Source organism: Sinohyriopsis cumingii, unplaced genomic scaffold (genome assembly GCF_028554795.1).
Source record: "Sinohyriopsis cumingii isolate HCF-2022 unplaced genomic scaffold, ASM2855479v2 utg000940l, whole genome shotgun sequence".
NCBI classification, from domain to species: Eukaryota; Metazoa; Mollusca; class Bivalvia; order Unionida; family Unionidae; genus Sinohyriopsis; species Sinohyriopsis cumingii.
Window position 1 is genome coordinate 1,910,634 of NW_028315945.1, and position 19,695 is coordinate 1,930,328.

Genomic DNA, 19,695 nt, shown 5'->3' on the forward strand with positions numbered 1-19,695 from the left:
ATGATGGATGTCCTACACTAGGATGCGACTTCTTGAAAATTTTATCGAATGGGTTTGTGTAGAGTGTACGTGGCTTGTTCTTGTAAACGGAGACTTTTCAGACGGGTTTTGGCAGCACGATACAGTTTCTGAACTCCTCCAAAACCTGCAGGATGGGCTGGATCGTAGGAAATGCTCTCTAACACCATCTCCATTTTTTAATATGTCACCCACTCTTCGCTGATGCTACTTAGGATGGGGCGAAATGGTGGTTTCGAAGCGGCTTTACGTGTCCGATGTGCCACGGGAGTAGAAGTTGAGGGTAGTTGGGGTGTGGTGGTATTGGGATGGTTTTGGTCTTCTTTTCTTTTTTACTTCTGGTTTCCCTTCTTTCTTTTGATTTCTGTTGAAGGAGGAGTGGACATCATCTTTTTAACCCATGTTTTAAGTTCTTCTCGTTGGGGAATGGGTAAGGGGTCAACAAGGACGCTGCAATCTTGCTATGAATGGGAGCTGCTGACGGTGTTTAAAAGACTTACCTCTTCTTCCTCAGGCATTCGTTGGCCTGTGTCTATCATGACCTCTGGGGTGGTGGTGGTGGGAATGCTGATGGACTTTTCATCAAGGTCTTAAAATCTTTCAGAGTTGGCAGAGCTGTTTCGTCTAAAGGTTTCTGGTGAAAGAGTTACACTCGTTGCAATAGTTTTGCAATTTTTCTCTTTCGGACAAATCGTTGCGATCCATTAATGACTGAAATTCGTGTCGCAGCTGGGACAACTGAAATGATGATTGGCAGCCAAATGCGGGGTAAGTTGTTCTTGTCAACGATGATATTTAATCCTTCGTTTGTAAGGCACTAAAGCCAGTTTTCGACCTTCCATTCTATTTCAATGGTCAGGTCTGCGATCTTTTGACTCCAGAGGTCCCTTTTATCTTCCTGGAAGCATGGGTAAAACACTTCCCAGGAGTCCAAGCGTGGATGCCACTATTACGTTGATAAGAGTTCCTAACAGTGGAAAGAATGCCCCGTGTTGTAACAACATCATTTTATTTTGACGAATGGGTATTTTCTTTTGAACTATTTGGCGAAGAACGTGACGATGTTTGGCTAAACATTTGTTCTGGGGTTTAAACAAAGGTATTGAGCCTTTCAAGACATCTGAACAACATTCGCACACGGAATCGATGATGTCTTTGGAGGCTGTTTAAATGAGGGGTTTTTTTTGGATGGGTGGAACAACTTTAGACAGGACGGAAAACGTGTTCCCGTTATTGACTAAACACATCTGGTCTTGAGGGTTATTAATTTGGACGAGGCTACGCTTGACGCTACGAAGGTCGTCAACCAATAAAACTTTTCTGCGTCCAGTCCCTTGGGGAAGAGATTCGTGAGTCATTAACAGTGTCGCTTTTCCATTGGTGATGTGAAACTTGTCGTTGGATTGTTGCACATGTTGAATTGTCGCTGACTTTGGAAGGTGTCAATTCTACTGGGCTGCTAAACTCGATGCAAACGGATGACTTCAAACTGTCGTGATGAATGGTAATTCTCAAGTGATCATCTTCCTTGGCTTCACATTGTCATTTCAGTGTGATTAACAGAGAATCCAGCACCTCAGCGATGAATCCTTTTGTTTTCTCCAGCGGTACTTCGGGCTTGAAATCTTTAAACTTCACTGTGTAATTATAGGCTGTCGTAATAAATTTTCTAGAGGAGCGCTTTTCCGTCTCTCGAATGTGGTAGTACTTTTGTTGGGTGTAGACGCTCTGGATCTGGATTCTGGTTCACTCGTGTCATCTTCAAAATTACTTGCATGAATGTGAGCCAAGACTTTAGCTACTGTGCGAGGCGATAAATCCCGTTTCTGCCTTTTATTTTCTTCCCCTTTCTTCACGAAATGAGGCGATCGTTTCATCTTGAATGTAAAAAGTCAAATGACTACATTTTATACGCCATGGGTCCATATATCCATGTCAGACCAGTACCTTCTCTGTATGAAGGGTCAGTGACTTCCCTCTGAGTATTCATTTCACTCTCAAACCCACCAGAACGATGGAAGAGCCCACACAGATCAAACTTCTGATCAGAGTTTTGCGAGGTGCCATACGAAAGTTTTCTTCAGACAAGCCGACGGACTACTCCCCATCCTTTTGAGATAAAAGTCAAGATACTTGCTATAGCTGTAAGAAGAATGGGCATTGGGCTACCGAGTGTCCAGACCGTCAACAAAAAAGCAAAACAGGTGTCAGAAGAGACAAACGTCAAGATACCTGTTATCATTGTCAAGAAAGGACAAAGAGGAAGAGAGGGGGTCAGAACAGGAAGAAGAGGTTCCCTCCCAAAAGGAAGAACCCAGACACGTCCAGAAAGAGAACAAAAAGCAAAAAAAAAATAGACGAGGAGAATGTGAGGAAGAAGAGGATAAACCTGAGATAGTAAAGAAATTCAAGAAACAGAGAGAGTGAATAAACGCACAGAAGAAGTCAATGAACTTTACAAAGTGTTGTGTTGTGAATTGGATTGTAAAATTTGTACAGGAATAGACAAAAACAGAAAATATTAATATCTCTTTGTTTTGATATTTTAGAATAAGGACCTACACTTACGCATTCACACACGTAAATCATGGGCAGAAAAAGAATGTTAAGTTTTAATTGATTTTGGCAAAATGAATGCTATCTCTTTCCAACGGAAGTGGGTGGCCATGAAAAGGATCGTTGGGTGTTTGGGTTTTTTAACAAAAAAAAGCACGAACGGAACGTAATCAACTTTAACTGCCTTACTCCTTTGCTACGGCCAAGGTCTACATCCGGACTTGCTCCTGTCATTGATTTGGTAGAAATGACTAGGGTGGTATCTCATGTGTAGCAATGGGGTTGGGCTGTTTGGCTCGAGATGGTCTTTATCTCTGGGATCGTAATAAAAAAAGTCTGATACATTTGTTTCGGACTCCATAACTCTGCCAAAATGCCTAAGAGTGCCGTTGCAGTTTGACTTTCACTGTCCTCCTTCTCTCCTAGACCTTGTTTCTTCTCAGCTGCTGCTTCTTCTTTATGTCGTTTCCTTCTTCTTGTTGATGCTGTTGAAGAAGAAACGCTTGTTCTGCTTCTTTCTGTTGTTGTAAAAATTTCTCCAATTTTTCTTTCTGTCTCTGTTTAAAATCCTCGACAAGTGGTAAAGAAGGAGAAGGTGGCGAAGGTGCTGGTACCAGAACAAATTATTGCGAAGAAGAAAGACAATCGACACAGTCCCAATTAAAATCGGTCTCTTCGGAAAGGAAGACTGTGTTGACACTGGTATCCACTGCTATATCATCGCTTCTCGTCTCCACTGCCGGTGCACCCCAATCCATCGTCTTCTTAGTTTACGTCATGTTTGAAATCTTTGTCGCATCGATTCACTGCGTACAGACGCTAGCGCATCTATACAGGGATTGTGGCGTCACATACAGCTATCTTCGAATTGGAAGAAAGACTCCGTATTGTGACTGAATTTTGTAAGGCATGGTAGGATTGGTGAAAAAATTCAATCCGTTTCGATCCGCTCTTCTGCTATAAATAACCGCAGTTCATTTCATTTCCTTCACCTGTTCTCGTCACAAGATGTGGACTAAAGTTGAATCATCTACCCTCGTATCGTCGATGATGTTCCGCACGGACTTACATGTATGTCAGATCATCATGGATAATTATCCGGATCACCGGTACGAGCTTTTGGAATAGAAGAATTTATGTAGAGAGACAAGGATGACTGAAGCGAGTTATCATCTACGGCCCAGAAGTCCGAAGAAGTTTGAGGAAGAGAAGAACACCTATGCGACGCCCTCTATGTTAACCGAATGATGTTAACATAAAAACCAAAGACCCATTTTCAGGACTACTCATATGCCTCGAAAAAATATTTATTCCCGCTTTACCATACATGTGTTGTATGGGTTATATATGTCTATGCCCCGCCAGTCCCACCCCTCGAAGCGTTCTAGGATTTTTTTCCGCTCTTTGGTCTGACTGAGGTCAGCCCGTTGCACATTTCTACCAATCTCCAGTACCGTGACGTCACCTCACCTGTTCCATTCCTATTGTTCCTATACAACAACCTCACTTTCCCTTGTTCGTATACAGGCCCAAATACTCCACATGTTCAATACCCATTGTCCGTATATCACCCCAGAGTGTGCTGAAAAACCTTGTCCGTATAGTGCCGCCGGGTGTTTTGTAACGTATTTTCCCATTGTCCGTATATCACGCCGATATACTACTACTGTATATACAATTTTTATCAGCCAAATATGTTGTAGCCAAAAATATCGCCAAATGGTATATTTTGTCGCCAATAAGGAGAAATATAGCGATTTGCGAAGCCCAGCGCCATCCAATATATATATATATATATATATATATATATATATATATATATATATATATATATATATATATATATATATATATATATATATATTAGACAACATTTCCACCTTAAAGATGTAAATATACATCATTGTTACGGCCAGCAGGCATCTGTACTCATCAATGTTAATTTGTGCGATGACACTCCTCCCAGCAAACTCCTTGGTGTTAAACGACATACTAGCAGGTTCAAGTGGATCCATGCTACCTGACCAACCCAGGAATTACGTGTGTCTAGATCAGATAATTGAGAACAATCATGCATTCGCCAAATCGGCTTTCACTTTATATAATTTACATCATTAGAGTCAAACACAGCTGTCTCCCAACTATATAAAAAAATATTTTTATTCCGCGGTGTCATTCGAAAATATGACCCGCTATTTCACAGTCCAGTGATTATGCACTGCACCACGCTTGTTTGTTATCCAACATAATTTCGGAACTAATATATAAAGTTACGTCCCTGTTGAAAACAAAAACCGACACCTTCCCCCAGGGACCTTAGTGGGGATCTGATTAACCCCACGCAAACAATATTATCGGCTTTTATAATGAACATTTTTAGTTCCTGGTCCTTCACACCATGCCCGACTTTAAAATGAGATATTTTAGACCTTGCGCAGCCATGATGAAATTAGATTTCCTGGGAATGCACTTTCATTTTACAGAGACACACACGCTATTTCATTTCTTGATTTTGTTTCAAAATCACCAGGCTGTCAAGACTAAGGTGTTGAGTCTGGTTGATAATGAATCAAGTGCATAATTTCCGGCTGCGAATACACCATACAAAAATTCATGTCTTGTTGGATGTAATTTGGCAGTCAGACTGAATGAATCATTGACATTTCTTGCTATTTTAGCGGCGGAGTATAAGCCGAATACACGTTATAGAACCGGGAAACCGTAATTTGCTTTTTTAAAATTATATTTGATCATATTTCCAAGGAAGTCTTGGATCTATCGGTACTGATAGATCCTGGAGTGGAATAAGACTCTTTAGCGGCGTTTCGCGAAACACCAACTGTTTATCATCATCTTCAAACACCAACTGTTTATCATCATCTTCAAACACCAACTGTTTATCATCATCTTCAAACACCAACTGTTTATCATCATCTTCAAACGAACGTCCTCATGCTGTGCAAATATAATACATGTTTGCCGCGCAAAAGCTGTGCATAATTACAATGTTTCACGGCAATGGAGAATTAATAGGGATCCTTAAGTTTAGCATAACTAGCGTCCTTTGCAAACGTTAACGAACACAACATAGCGGAATGTAACTGTCTGCTATATTTATCAACGCGAACATAATGATTCAATTTAGCAAACGTCTGTGTGATACTACGTTTGTTTAGCATGCTGTCAACATATAGTTTTTAGGTTTAAGTGTATCAATGGCAGATGTTAACTAGTCAAAGATATCATCGCTGATGAGACCGTTCTTTAAATATACATCTTTACATATCAATTTTAGGTAGATTCACAACCGTCCCAATTATTTTAAATCTCATAGTTAAATACTCTTCTACGGTTGGCATTTGATTGAAGTTTACCACAAACGCCTTAAACACATCTTAAACCTGGTTTTGGTCCTGTTTTTCCTCGTCTCCCATATGAAATCCGCAGATATCGGCCCTGCACGTCTTATTACATGTTTTGAGTTGTCCATCTCAGCAACCACATACAACTGTTTATGCTTCTTATTTTGCCAATGTTCTCATAATTAGACTGGAATAAAAGCGTAATAAATTGTGAATAAAAATTTGCATTTAGTTAGGATACAGACAATTCAAGTTACATTCCTTGTGTCATGACCTCTATAATTTCATGGCAAATGATCACGATCTCTTTAATGTCCTTGTCACAAGAAATAGATCAGTATGGATATAATCATTATACATACACACACACACACATATATATATATATATATATATATATATATATATATATATATATATATATATATATATATATATATATATAATGTCCTTGTCACAAGAAATAGATCGGTATAGTTATAATTATTATGTATCTTATTTTGCCGACATTCACTCAGCAGCGTTCTTTGACCTAGTTTATTTGTTAAATACGTACGCTATTTCTTGCAAATAGTGAGAGAAAAAAATTCATTTCTAAATTAGAGGTTGATATTCTTTGATAATAGCAATCATTATAACACTTTTTTTATGAAACTACCTCTTGGTTATGTGTTTGTTATCTGTGATAATATGAACATTGATAAAAGAAAGATCAATCAATTATTATATATTTTTCTCCATTCGATACAATTCAAATTTCAACTAGATTTCCTCCCTTCTCTCATCTGCAATCTCATAGACAGTCAATGATATGTTAAATTCTTTTTCAAATTTATTAATACCTATATTTTCTTTATTGGGAATATATTCAATGTTTATACTTATGGAGGTTCTTGTTTGACAAATAAATGACTATCAACCTTTTGACATCACTATCATTTCTAGAAGTTTCCACCTGGTTTTAAATGTTACGTTGAACTTTATATAATCTTAGCAAATGCGTTCATATTTACTTTACAAATAAGCTACAAAGAACTTAGTTGGATTTCATTAACCAATGTGAAGGTGGAAATCACATGATAACCTTAAGGTCCTCTCCAACCAGTATTGTTCTGTTTAATGTCATTAGTCCATATCAATTAAGTATTATAAAACATATCAGGACGAATTTTATTTTGAATATATTTCATGTGCAGTTTTACGAGTGATTTTACCTGATATGTTTTATAATGAAATTTGAGATGACGTCTAAAAGAAACAGTAATTTTGGGGTTTTATTTGACTTTGCGTAATATTTTCAATAACTGATGTTTTTCCACATTAGCGGATGGGCTCGGTGGCTTCTAAAATGTTTTTGTTCTTATAACTTTAAAAACATCCAAATTGAATAGGGCATAAACCGCGTCAAAAAGCATGATAAATGTATGACTCTTTATTGTGTCCTTCCTACTACCATATCCCGATTACGCGGTTGGCAGTTGGCACATTCAGCTGATACAAAGGTTAGCGATGCATAGATTTGTATAGTGTATGTGTGCTATCCAATAGTATCAGTCCATGAAATAAACATTCCATAAGTATTTATAAATCAACACTAATGTGGGGTGATTAAGAATTATTTGCGGAAAAGCGAACCGAGTTATTTCATTCAAATGATTGAAATTTTGAAGCCTATAACAGGTAAAGTGATAAATCACAAATTAACTAACCTGCTTGTTGAATGGAAAATCATTTCTTTTTTCAGAATATGCTCCGAACAGTTAGATTGAATAATTTTATCAAGTTTGAGGATGAGCAGTTGTTACGATTTGATACGGAAGGAGTGTTCCTTTTCATGGGTGAGAACAATTCTGGTAAGTCAAGCGTATTTGAAGCTATTAGAAGATGTCTGGACATGGGATCCAATTGCACGTTTATGATAAATTTCCCAAATAGCACGGAGAATGCATATGTTGTATGTGAATTCACATTACCCGAAGCAATACAAGAAAAGTTTAGAGGCAACAGGAAGTTGTTGACATCATTTGTTCGCGTTACAAACCATGAACGTCTCAACGATTCACACTTTGAATTTGCCAAAGTCGTACTAATAACTGATGGCGAAACAGGTAATGAAGAAGTTCATATGGATATCATAAGAAGAGAAGATACGTCAAAGTGCGCTTACAACTTACACTGTGAAATAGAGAAAGAGCAGAAATGTTCTCTCATAAAATGTTTAAAAAAATGTATCTTGACGGGGAATAATGGCCCTGACGAATTCCTGAAATGTGTTGCGATGATTATTAATAAATACTATAAACATTTACCGGGAACTGGAAAGAACGAGGAGAACAAAAAGAGAACTCCGACTGAAACAATTCTCAAAAGGTTAAGTAAATATGTTGTTTTCACTTTTGGATATCGAGCAGTTGGACGCGTACAGTGGTCAAAAAGCGAGAACTTGCAACAAGGGGAAGAAAATTACAGTGAAGCTGCACATAGATTAGAAATAATCAGATGGTTCGAGAAGAAGAAAGAAGATGCCATGTATGACGGAACAAAAGCTGAAAGCATCTTCAGAACTCTTACGGATGGAGAAATATTTACATTTCAGTTATGTGACAAAGATAAGAAAACAATGAAACTGCTTGTATTCGATAGTAGGGGACAAATATTCAACATTTTAAAACTTCCAGAGGGCATCTTAGAAGCCAGACACATGTCTCTTCTTCTTTCATGGAAGAATTTTTATACCCTTCTTCTAGAAGAGCCAGACAGGGGAATGCATCTTCATATGATACACAGGTTAAAAAGTTTAATTCTACCAAAGGTTAAAAACAAAGTGATAGTTTTCATATCACACAATGGTGCTCTCCTTACACCAGTCTTAGTTCCCCGGACATTCAGATTCTGCAAATTTAGAGAGAAAGATGTTAAAAATAGACAAAGCACAAGCGAAAAATACCATATAGTAAACATGGGAACTGTTTTAAACAAAATGAAAAACAAAATGCCCCGTCTTCTTGCTAGTGAGAAGTGTTCGAATGTGATTTTTGCAAAAAGAATCCTTTTCGTTGAAGGTGACTCAGATTTCAATTTTACTACTGCACTGTTTTCTCATATCTTAAACCCTGAGAATGAGGGCTCTACAAAATCTATTTTTAGGCTTGTGTCCAAGGTACAAACTGACCTTGACAAGCTTAAGGCTCTGTTGACATCTCTGTATATATTCAAACTAGAAAGTCAAGGAGCTAAAGATAACTGGCACGAATTTTGTGAAAGATCAAAGATACCCCATATGTTTCTTCTGGATAAAGACGCAGTTCGAGATTATGAAAGAGAGGAAGAGCCAACAGACAATACAGCACGTGACACTGCTAATCAGATTCATAATCAGGTAAATGGATTTATCAAACAAGCCAAACTAAAAGAAAGAGAACCTGGATATATTGCTGATTTGCTAAGAAAGAAGTTTTTGAAACAAAGCAATACTATGCAGAATAGTAAAAAAACATGGGATGAAGCGGTACAGGACGACATACCAAAACTCAGAGAACGCGTAGATCAAGTGATAGATTCTCGTCCGATGGATATTGACACATTCGAGGGCATCACATTATATGACGCTGCATACGAGAACAATATAAAACGATTCAGCTTTGAATATAAGTGTCATCCATATCAAAAGAAGAATGGAAATAGCATTGATAAAAACCAAAAACCAAAAAAAAAACAAAAAAAAAAAAACAGTGATATCAACAAAAGGACCTTAGAAGTAGAAGAATGGAGTAAGTTTCGGGCGTGTATGAGAAAGATGAAAACATTTAGTGACTGGGATAAATCAAGAATGCTTCTCCAAGAAAACGATGTATTTGCTTGGAATTATGGAAGCATCGAGGACGCTTTTCTGGAATTAATTCTTAGACCAGAGGATTCGGATGGGTCCCAACAGGCACGATTAGCGAACAATAGAATTAGTGACGAGATGAAAGACACAATCTTTAGAAGGTATCTAGAGTTTCATGCACTTGGAATCAATCTAAAGCTAGAGAGTTTCCAGAAAAAACATAATCAGAATAATAAGCTTTACATCGGTGATGACATCAGTGACAATGATATAAGTGATAGTATCAGTGTAGTGTTCCGACTTTGCACCGAGAATTCTGACGTTGTTCATTTCATTCGTTTCTTGACTGAATACGCCAAACAAAATCTTGGTTGTCAACTAGACAAACGCAGAAATAGTTTCAGAGAAGATAGACGATCAAAGAAACAATGCAAGAAGAGGAGTAACACTCTGTAAAGTTAATTGCGTTTCACAAAAATAGCTTTTCATAGATATAGCTGTTTTTGTGATAGATCACTTTGCAATACTTTCCTGTGTCACCTAAATATTTATCATATTCAATTGAGTAGCATATCTGCAATATATATATATATATATATATATATATATATATATATATATATATATATATATATATATATATATATATATATATAATCTTTTGGGAAGCTACTGTTGACTACACTCTGCAATGGCATGAGTGCATTCGATAAAAAAATTGCAGATATCGATAAATGTGGCAAATTAGATTCTAATAATGGTAGAAAAATAAAAGATCAATAAAGAATAAGCGTATTTCAATGAGCGTAAAATTTCCATATACCCGATTCCCAAGCTGGGGTAGTTGTAACTGCATACACAGCAATAAACGTTATTTTTTATTAAGTTGTCAAGCAGTGCTAGCGCCACTGCTGCAAAACTTTGGGTTATATAACTTTTTTGACATGGATATGATATTCTTTGTCATGACGCGGGGGTGGGCAAGGGGTCATTTTGGAGAAGCACCCAGAACTTGCTATTGACTGCGGTATGCAATTCTTACAGAAACACAGTTGGAACATACCCGAGTTTGAAATGAAAACATCGATCTACATTTCAATCAAAAAATTCCCATACCCTGTTCTTACCTCTCTGAATCAGTTTAAGTCAATCACAGGGTTACAGTTACAGATTTTAAGTTTATCTAGGAAACCTAGGAACCAACTGAATGCGTGTTTCTGCTAATTTAGGATTTTACTGATGGTGACAGATGTGTTCACATTTCAAAGCATTGGCGAAATCACGGTGTCCACATCCAAAGCTGGCGAAGAGACGGTGTCACAAGTCAGGAGTCAAGCAATAGTTGTGACATAGCTCTTAACAAACAAATCAAAGCATCTTAAAAATAAACCAAAAGGCAGACTAAAAGAATATATAAATATCTGAGCTCATTGCCAGAGACACATAATATATATATATATATATATATATATATATATATATATATATATATATATATATATATATATATATATATATATATATATATATATAGTTACATATGCATACATACACAGATATATATTTGTACACACATACATACACAAATGTGTGTATGTATGTATGTATGTATGTATATATATATATATATATATATATATATATATATATATATATATATATATATATACAGAAGTAGAAGGAGAATTAATATGCAATCAATACACTTGTTGACTGGACAATATATGGATTGAGATTTATATTGTTAAAGGTTTTCTAGATTTTGTCTTATTTTGCAAACATCCACTTTTTCTTTACACCTGACCATGGCTGATAAAAGGTATTGATTAGTCTTTAGTTTATAGTTACCATAGTTACTAAATCGCGTTACATATGTTCATCAGTCTTGTCAGTTAGATTGGAGTTACAATCTATTGTCCTTCTTTCCTTATGTTGTTCCCGTATACATCATATATCTAGTTTTCATGCTTATTTAATTTATTAAATGTTAATTTATTATGCAGTTATGGTTGTGAAATTACCTTCAGTAGATATTTCGCATGTCTTTATATCGAGAAATACTTAGAGAAGTATTTAGAACAGACATGTAGTATCAAAGAATGAAAGAATTTGGTTTTAGAGTTTGTACCAGCTTTTTGTTATCCTGTTCCGTCTGTTTTTCACATCCTACAACTGAAATCCATGAGCATGGTTCAGTTCTCTTTAAAGCTTTGTATTATTGTAGACTATAATTAATGTTTTTCATTAATATCGATGAGATACAAATAGTTTTTATAAACTGTCAGGATTTTTACGATCTTCAAACATGAAGATAGGCAATATATTTATCACATGATACAAATTTCATCTAAACATAGAAAATATTGGAAGATCCAAGTGGGAATAACAATGTTTTTTTAAAAAACATTTTCTCATCCTAGTATAGTGGAATGGCAGTTTTTTTTTAATAGCAGTAATAATTTTAACGTAGATCAACTTAGGTTAGAAGTTTATAACATTCAACTAACATTGATTATAACCATACAGGATTTAAAATGTTTGTTTCGGTAATAAAACCAATTGCTTGTTATGGGTCAGAAATTGGGGGATATGAATTTATTAGAGATATTGGAATTGTGCAATACAATTTTTGCAATCAGTATTTAGGTGTTCCTAAATCTACCAATAATGCGATTGTGTTAGGGAGCGCAGAAGATACCCACTTTGTACCTTGTATTTTTTATATTGCATTAAATATTAGTTGAAGGTCGTAAGAATGCCTTCGAATCGATACCCACACCAGTGTTATTTAATGTTGAAAAGATTAGATGAAAATAACCGTGTAAACTGGAAGTTAAAGACGTTATTTCGTTTATGATTTGTGTATGTTTAGCTAAATCAAGATGTTGGAGACGAAAAACAATTTTTTGCATTATGTCTTGCAAAGAATTAAGGATTCAACACAACAAAACTGTCAAAGCTATATTAACAACTCACATAAATGTGAATATTATAGCATGCATAAAACTGAATTATGACCGAGAAAATACTTTTCATGTGGATTATCGTATTTTCTTTGGAAATTACTTGCTAAATTTAGATGCTCAGCTCATACGCTGAAAACAGAGCAGGATTGAGAGAAATAATAGGTAATGTGAACTATGCCGAAAAAGTAATGTTCATTTTGGTAGAAGATGAATTCCATTTTGTTTGTGTTTGTCCAGCTTACGACCAAATAAGAAAAAAAAATACTTCAGTGAAGTTTATTATCTATTTCCGTCTGTAGAAAAATGTGTATCCCTAATGAGTCATTGCAATATATTAATTATAAGAAATCTTTCTTCCTACACCGATTGGGCTTTTCGTCTCAGACAATCTTTGATAACTCAAACGTATGATGAATAATATACTTAGAGTTAGCAACATCTTAAAAAAAATAATGCATCGATTATTGGAAATTATGTATATATACTCATGATGAACACCATATTTAACTTCTTTAAAACATGGTGCACATTATATTTACTTGTATTTTATTTTGTAATATGGGCCGGTAGCCTAAATTACGGCACAGAGTATATTATTACATTGTAGGTTAACATGAATAAGCATTTTAATAGGCCACAGAAAATATCTCTTTCTATTTGGAAACAACAGATACTCGTGATTTTCAAAACCGTTGCAGGTGATTTAATACTGAAATGGATCTTGTAAATATGCTTTGAAGGATAATAGTGTCAACTGTGTATATATATATATATATATATATATATATATATATATATATATATATATATATATATATATATATATATATATATATATATATATATATATATATATATATATATATATATATATATATATATATATATATATATATATATCTATACAGATAGATAGATAGATAGATATTACAAATTAAGCACCAACATGTGAAATGTGTGACAGCTTTCGTTTATTGTGTATTCAGACTGTTGGTGTTGTTTATTAAGTAATAATATATAATATACATCTATGTAATAATATATATATTGCTTAAGTTTTATCCATGAGCCTCGATTGAAAAGGTACTTTGTAAAACAATATATTTGATAGCTAATTTGTGCCCATGATTGAAGATTACGATTAACGATAATGATAATTTGCCAAGTAACATGTTTGCTCGGATTTGAGTTAAGGACATTGGTTTGTCCCTTGGTTAAACCCTTGGTCTGACGGATGTTTGTCAGGTTATTTGCTAAAATTTAAGTAAACCTGCCCTTGTTTACTAATTTGATGGAACATTCCATCGGAAGTTACCAAGGTCCTGGGTATTTGTTGTGTTATAATTCAGGTGACATTTCGTATGTTAGGAAGAAGAAATAAATAAATTCTCATTCCTGTCTTAACATCAGTCTTTGTAGAGTCAATCTTATGTGAGTTCCGATATTATTTGGGAGGAATTATTTATTTTGACTAAACATTCCTTTGGGATTATTGTTAATTCTTTCAAAGACATTCTGGATTATATCACTGATAGATCGAGACTACTTGTACCTCTGCACAGTCAAAGCTATTGGTACATCAGCTCATTCTAGATGGAACTCATTCGGAACATTCTATACTTTTGGACTTGTGATATAACTAACAATTATTCAGGATTATGTTCGCAATGATGAAAGTTCCTTATACATTTTCACTTTGTATTCTTGCGAAATAAATTATTTACTTAATTTTACTAAATTTGTTGATTTCGCTTTTTTCTGTCACTTAGTTTAAGTTTATAGAGTCGTAACAATATGAAAAAATATAAAAGGAAACATTAATCTAAAAGAAACTATGTCGTCTATAGAATTCATCTTACTATTTAGATCACATACATTTTATTACAAGTACAATATGAAAATAAACGTAAAGTAAGTCATTTCGAAAATGCTGTACAGGGGGATCTGTTCTTATGAAGACACAGGGAAGTGTTTGGAGTCTAATAGTCTTAGATAGATATTCAGTTGAATTATAAAATATATTCCTGGAAAGAATCGGGACTTTTTCTTATTAGATTTATGAACTGTGGATTCAATGCCATCAATCTGATAGACAGATTACATGTACACCGAACTGGGGCAAACGATTGAGGCCAGTATAATAGTGTGAAACAGTATTGCAAGTTTAATTAAATCAATTTTAGCACATGCACAATATTGAACGGGTTTACAATAGAGACGAAATATTGGGGAAAAGTAAAGGTATACATGATCCTAGTCAATTGATAAAAACTCTGATATCCTGCAATATAATTTATTGCAGGCAGCTTGTCCACCTATGTATAAACATTTCTATTTGGATCTTATTTTCTGTGAAAGAAAACATACAATTTTTAACTAATTTTGATCGACGTTTGCAACGTATGGTCTAGATTTTCTAACACATTTCCAATTCAAACAAATGACGAATTTTCAAACAATCCTTTTTGAGACAATTTAAATCTATAAGTTGAAGGTAGATCTATATTTTATCAGAATATATTTAGAAATCGAAATTTATATCTATCACAAAGTAGATGAAAATGGAAACTGATTAAACTTCGATAGTATGCTTACGATGTATTGTAAACAAACCGTTTTTCTCGGTTATTGCATATATTGTAATGGCGTATAACTGAATAATAACCAAAATATAGATTAATGTTAATCACGCATGTTTTGATTACTCCGATAATTAACTATATTTTTTTAAAAATTTGAACGTTTGCATAAGGAGTCTCAAAATAGCGCAAAGCACACTATGGATTGAAGATGAATAGGAATGTCAAGATATATTTATTTCGTATTTAGAAAAACCAAATTCCCTTCCCTGAAAAAAAATGTTATTTTAAATTATACATCAAATGCTCACCACCAGTACATGCTTTAAAAGCAAACATATGACAAATGGAAAACAATAAACGGGCTTTTTCTAGTGAATTTCCTGAAATATTTTCATACCATTTATTGAACTGCAAGTATGTACATCTTATTTTTTTGTGAATAGCTTTGTGATAATGATGCTTAGCAAATTTTCGCATATAGGCAACTTTCGTTTTTCAGAATAAACAATATTTTTTATATATAACAGACAACACACAGGTGCATTTCTGAATGTGGTTGTACATAATGCAAAAGTATCACATATATACAGGTCCAACCTCATCTCACCTGCAACATAAAATATAATTTCACGAGAACATCAGCACAAAATATTTCTTGGTATCATATTTGTATTAGTTGTTCACTTCTATTTCCTCTTGCGTTATATTTCGATGTCTAACCTCATTATATAGGAATAATTGATTCAGTCATAATAATAAAAACTGTACGAAAAATAATGTTTTTGTATCTAAGAAATTTATAATACATAACTAAAATTCTAGATGTTCGCTTTTATACAACGTTCTAATTTGAAGATCTTGTTTACCTAAAAAGTGACGATCCCTGTGCTCTCAATCCGTCACATCAATGGAGTAAAGAAAAAGGTAATTGAAAGGAAACTTAAACCGGTAAAAATATCAATATTTACATAATAACATATTTTTTTTGGGGGGGGGGGGGGCAAGTTGACTATCAGAGGATCTGTAATATGATTAAATGAATATCTCTGCAAGGGTCTTGGATAGAGTTTATAGCTAAGTTTAATTGTCTAACTTAATAGTTTTACTAGCATATTGGGGGGAACGAAGTAACACCATAACTACTATTTAACCGAAGTATCCATTGTTAATGAAATCTTGATATGAAAAACCTTGAGCATTTGCTCAAAGAGTTTTCTATGAAGACGGCAGGAAAATGCATATGTTGCAGCGTTATCATCTGGAAATCTGATGTGACCATTTAAACCCGAAGGCGGCGTAACTGGATTTGGAACTCTGCTGACTGCATGTTGACCCATAGACTGCAGCCCCGCCGTATCTGCGCAATGTGTGTGCTGAGCTGTGCCAGCTTATTTCAACCATTATCTGATGACTTTGCAGCTGATTGCTCAGGCATTCCAAAATATTGTCTTTCTGTCTGCCGATGAGCTGATTGTATTACTATTGCCAAAAAGAATTACCTCCTTTTGCTTCTAGATTGGGATTATTTCTTGTGTCACTCATAGAAATAAACTGTCAGGAGAAGAGGAAATGAATGACGTGCTAGTAATAGCCAACTGTAAGCGTCAGATCTGCATTAAAATCATTAGACCGATAAATATGTTCCCATAACAAAATTTTCATATTCTGATGGACATTACTGGCTACAGATATCCGTAAATAAGGATGCCTTTGAGGAAGTGAGCCAAATTATTTCTAGAAAGTGTTAGGGGCGATTTCATTCGAAGATAACAATTACAGTTCCGTCTTAAAAATATTTTATCTTTTCATCCATTGCGGTTTCCAGTCGCCTAGAAAGTTCTTACTTACTCTCCCTGGAATGTATTTCCATGACTCATCGACCAAATGAGAGCATCCGTGTTCATGAGTAATGATGGATGTAGCTGTAAAATCTATACTGACACAGTAAGTACCTGGCTCGCATTACCCGACAAATTCAGCAAAGTCACACAATGGCGGTAGAAAGAATATATGTGCCTACAGTGTTTTAGCAGTTGACAACTAAACTTCAGATACATTTTGACATAAAGGCTGAGTAAACTGCTGCATGGAGGGACTTTTAAAATATAAATATGTCCTTGCCCAAATACCGACTAGATTTGTATAAAGCCTGTTATTCAGTCTCTTTTCCATCATTATCGAGATAATTTCCGAAATTAATTGACATACGAATAAGTGTCATACAAGCTGACAATAATAAATATTTGGCACATTTAAAGTTTGCATTAATATCTATACTCGGTGAATTGAATATAATATATTTCAAAATGCAAACTTCTGGCCTTTTCATTCACGATATTAAGTTGGATGATAAATCTGACTAAAATGACAGTTTGATTAAGCCGTGGTAATAGACATAAAGATATGGACCAATACATAATAACAAAGAAGATCACAGACTTTAATCATTTATTGCTACCTCTAAGTCGGAAATCTTATTGGACGATTGTAGTTACCTGTGGCACCGTAATGTAATTTCTCATAGGCAAACGTCGAGGAACATTTGGGGGTCAATGCGAATTTAACATGAGAATGGCACTTGGAGGTCTATGGAAAATTAACATTAATGACGTCAAGGTACTGGGCACTGGGGTCAAATGGCAACAGCGTTACAAGTGGTTGGCCTCAGGCAGTCGGCAACTTTGTAACAGTGTTCGAGTTGACATCAATAAGCGTCACTATAGTCAACAAGTGTTTATAGGTTGAAAACATAGATAAACAAATAACGTTACTTATACAACACAAATAACAAAATCGATAGGCAATTATTAAAGAGTATCTCTTTTCGTGATAAATGAGAGGCCCCGGAAAGGGCCTTTTAGGGGTTGTTAACCAAAGTCAGTTACCATCAAAGCATCGCACTGGTTTTATTATCTTTCTCAAACTCTTTCTGACAGATGGACCGTAAATCAAGAATCTCTTCAGACAGCCTTCCCTTTCCACATACATCCTACTCTCCCTAATATCCATATCTGTCAACTTTAAGACAGCCCAAGATGATTTCACATAAATGCAGAAGAGAGCTGCGTGTGACATCACATGCAGAATGTAGGTGTGCATTGAATCGGTGCGACATAGTTTGAACATGGTGGAAACTAAGAAGACCATGTATTGGGGTGTGCCAGCAGGGGAGACGTGGAGTGAATGCATGATAGCTACCAAAACAAACACGGTTATGTTTCCAGAAGAGAATGATTTTAATTGGGATTTAACCGATTTTATTTCCTCTTCGCAATAACAAACACCCATTGGTCATTTTCAGTACCACCCACCTCTCTAGAAATAGAGGCTAATCAGAGATAGCTAAATCAAGTAAAACTTATATCCTTTTTTTACATGATGTTTGAATGGTGTGTGTGTGTGTGTGTGTGTGTGTGTGAGAGAGAGAGAGAGAGAGAGAGAGAGAGCTTGTAGGTTCTTATTATACAAATTAAGACCAAGATGCACTTTCTTTCTTTTCTTTCTAGTATATTTTCTCTTTTTCAATCACAATTAAATCTCAGATCACATCAGCGAGCGTCCCATGGCCCATTTTATTTTCATTTGAATCTCTTCAATGGCACAAGTTATTCATCATCGTCAGTTTCTTCTCGTCTTCTTTTCTAGTCTCTCTGGACGGGTATGGGATTTTATTCTTCTCGTTCTTCTTCCTCTTCGTCTTTCCCCCCTTTTTTCTTAGGGCACTCTGAAGTAAAATGTCCCTTCTTGTACAGAATAAACGAACACAACACCCTCGGTCGTGGGGTTTATTTAGCGTCAACGATACGAGACAAAAGAAAATGAGGACAAAAAAAAAAACTACAACGAAACAGAACAAATACTTAATATACGATACTAAAAACCACAGGTGTTAGTTACAAAGAAAATTTGGATTATCGGTTCATGAATCATGGGATGGGGGTTCTAACCTTAAACCTGTAACAATATAACACAAGGGAAAACACCACTCTGCACCCCTCGGTAGTTCCAACACTGCTAGTTTATCCTCAGTGGCGTCACTAGGGTTGGTGTCACCCAGTGCGGTAGCTCATGGTGTCACCCCCATGGTCCTCCTTCCGTAACAGGCCATACAGAATTCTTAGTAATGTCATTTTGGTGTCACCCTCTCTGATGGTGTCACCCGGTGCAGTCCGCACCCCCCGCATCCCCGTAGCGACGCCACTGCTGTGCCTGCTAGTCATGTATTTAACTATGATCTGTTATCCGCTTATGAAATCCGACTAGACCGAGCAGTGTGTGCTCTGTAAAATTTGCAATTTTTCATTTTTGGTGTCACCCCTCTGAGATGGTGTCACCCGGTGCAGTCCGCACCCCCCTCACCCCCATAGCGACGCCACTATTTA

At 35.5% G+C, this 19,695-nt stretch overlaps 1 protein-coding gene across 2 annotated transcripts in view; it reads left to right on the forward strand.

Moving 5' to 3' along the window:
• Positions 1–11,207, forward strand: part of LOC149772989 (uncharacterized) — a 49,600-nt gene extending 38,393 nt beyond the window's left edge. For both annotated transcript variants that reach the window (XM_089946982.1, XM_089946983.1), the window contains exon 2: positions 7,681–11,207. In XM_089946982.1, coding sequence (XP_089803108.1) covers positions 7,684–10,221 — 2,538 coding nt within the window. In that variant the 5' untranslated portion in view covers positions 7,681–7,683 and the 3' untranslated portion in view covers positions 10,222–11,207. The remainder of the gene's footprint in view (positions 1–7,680) is intronic.
• The last annotated feature ends 8,488 nt before the right edge of the window (positions 11,208–19,695 follow it).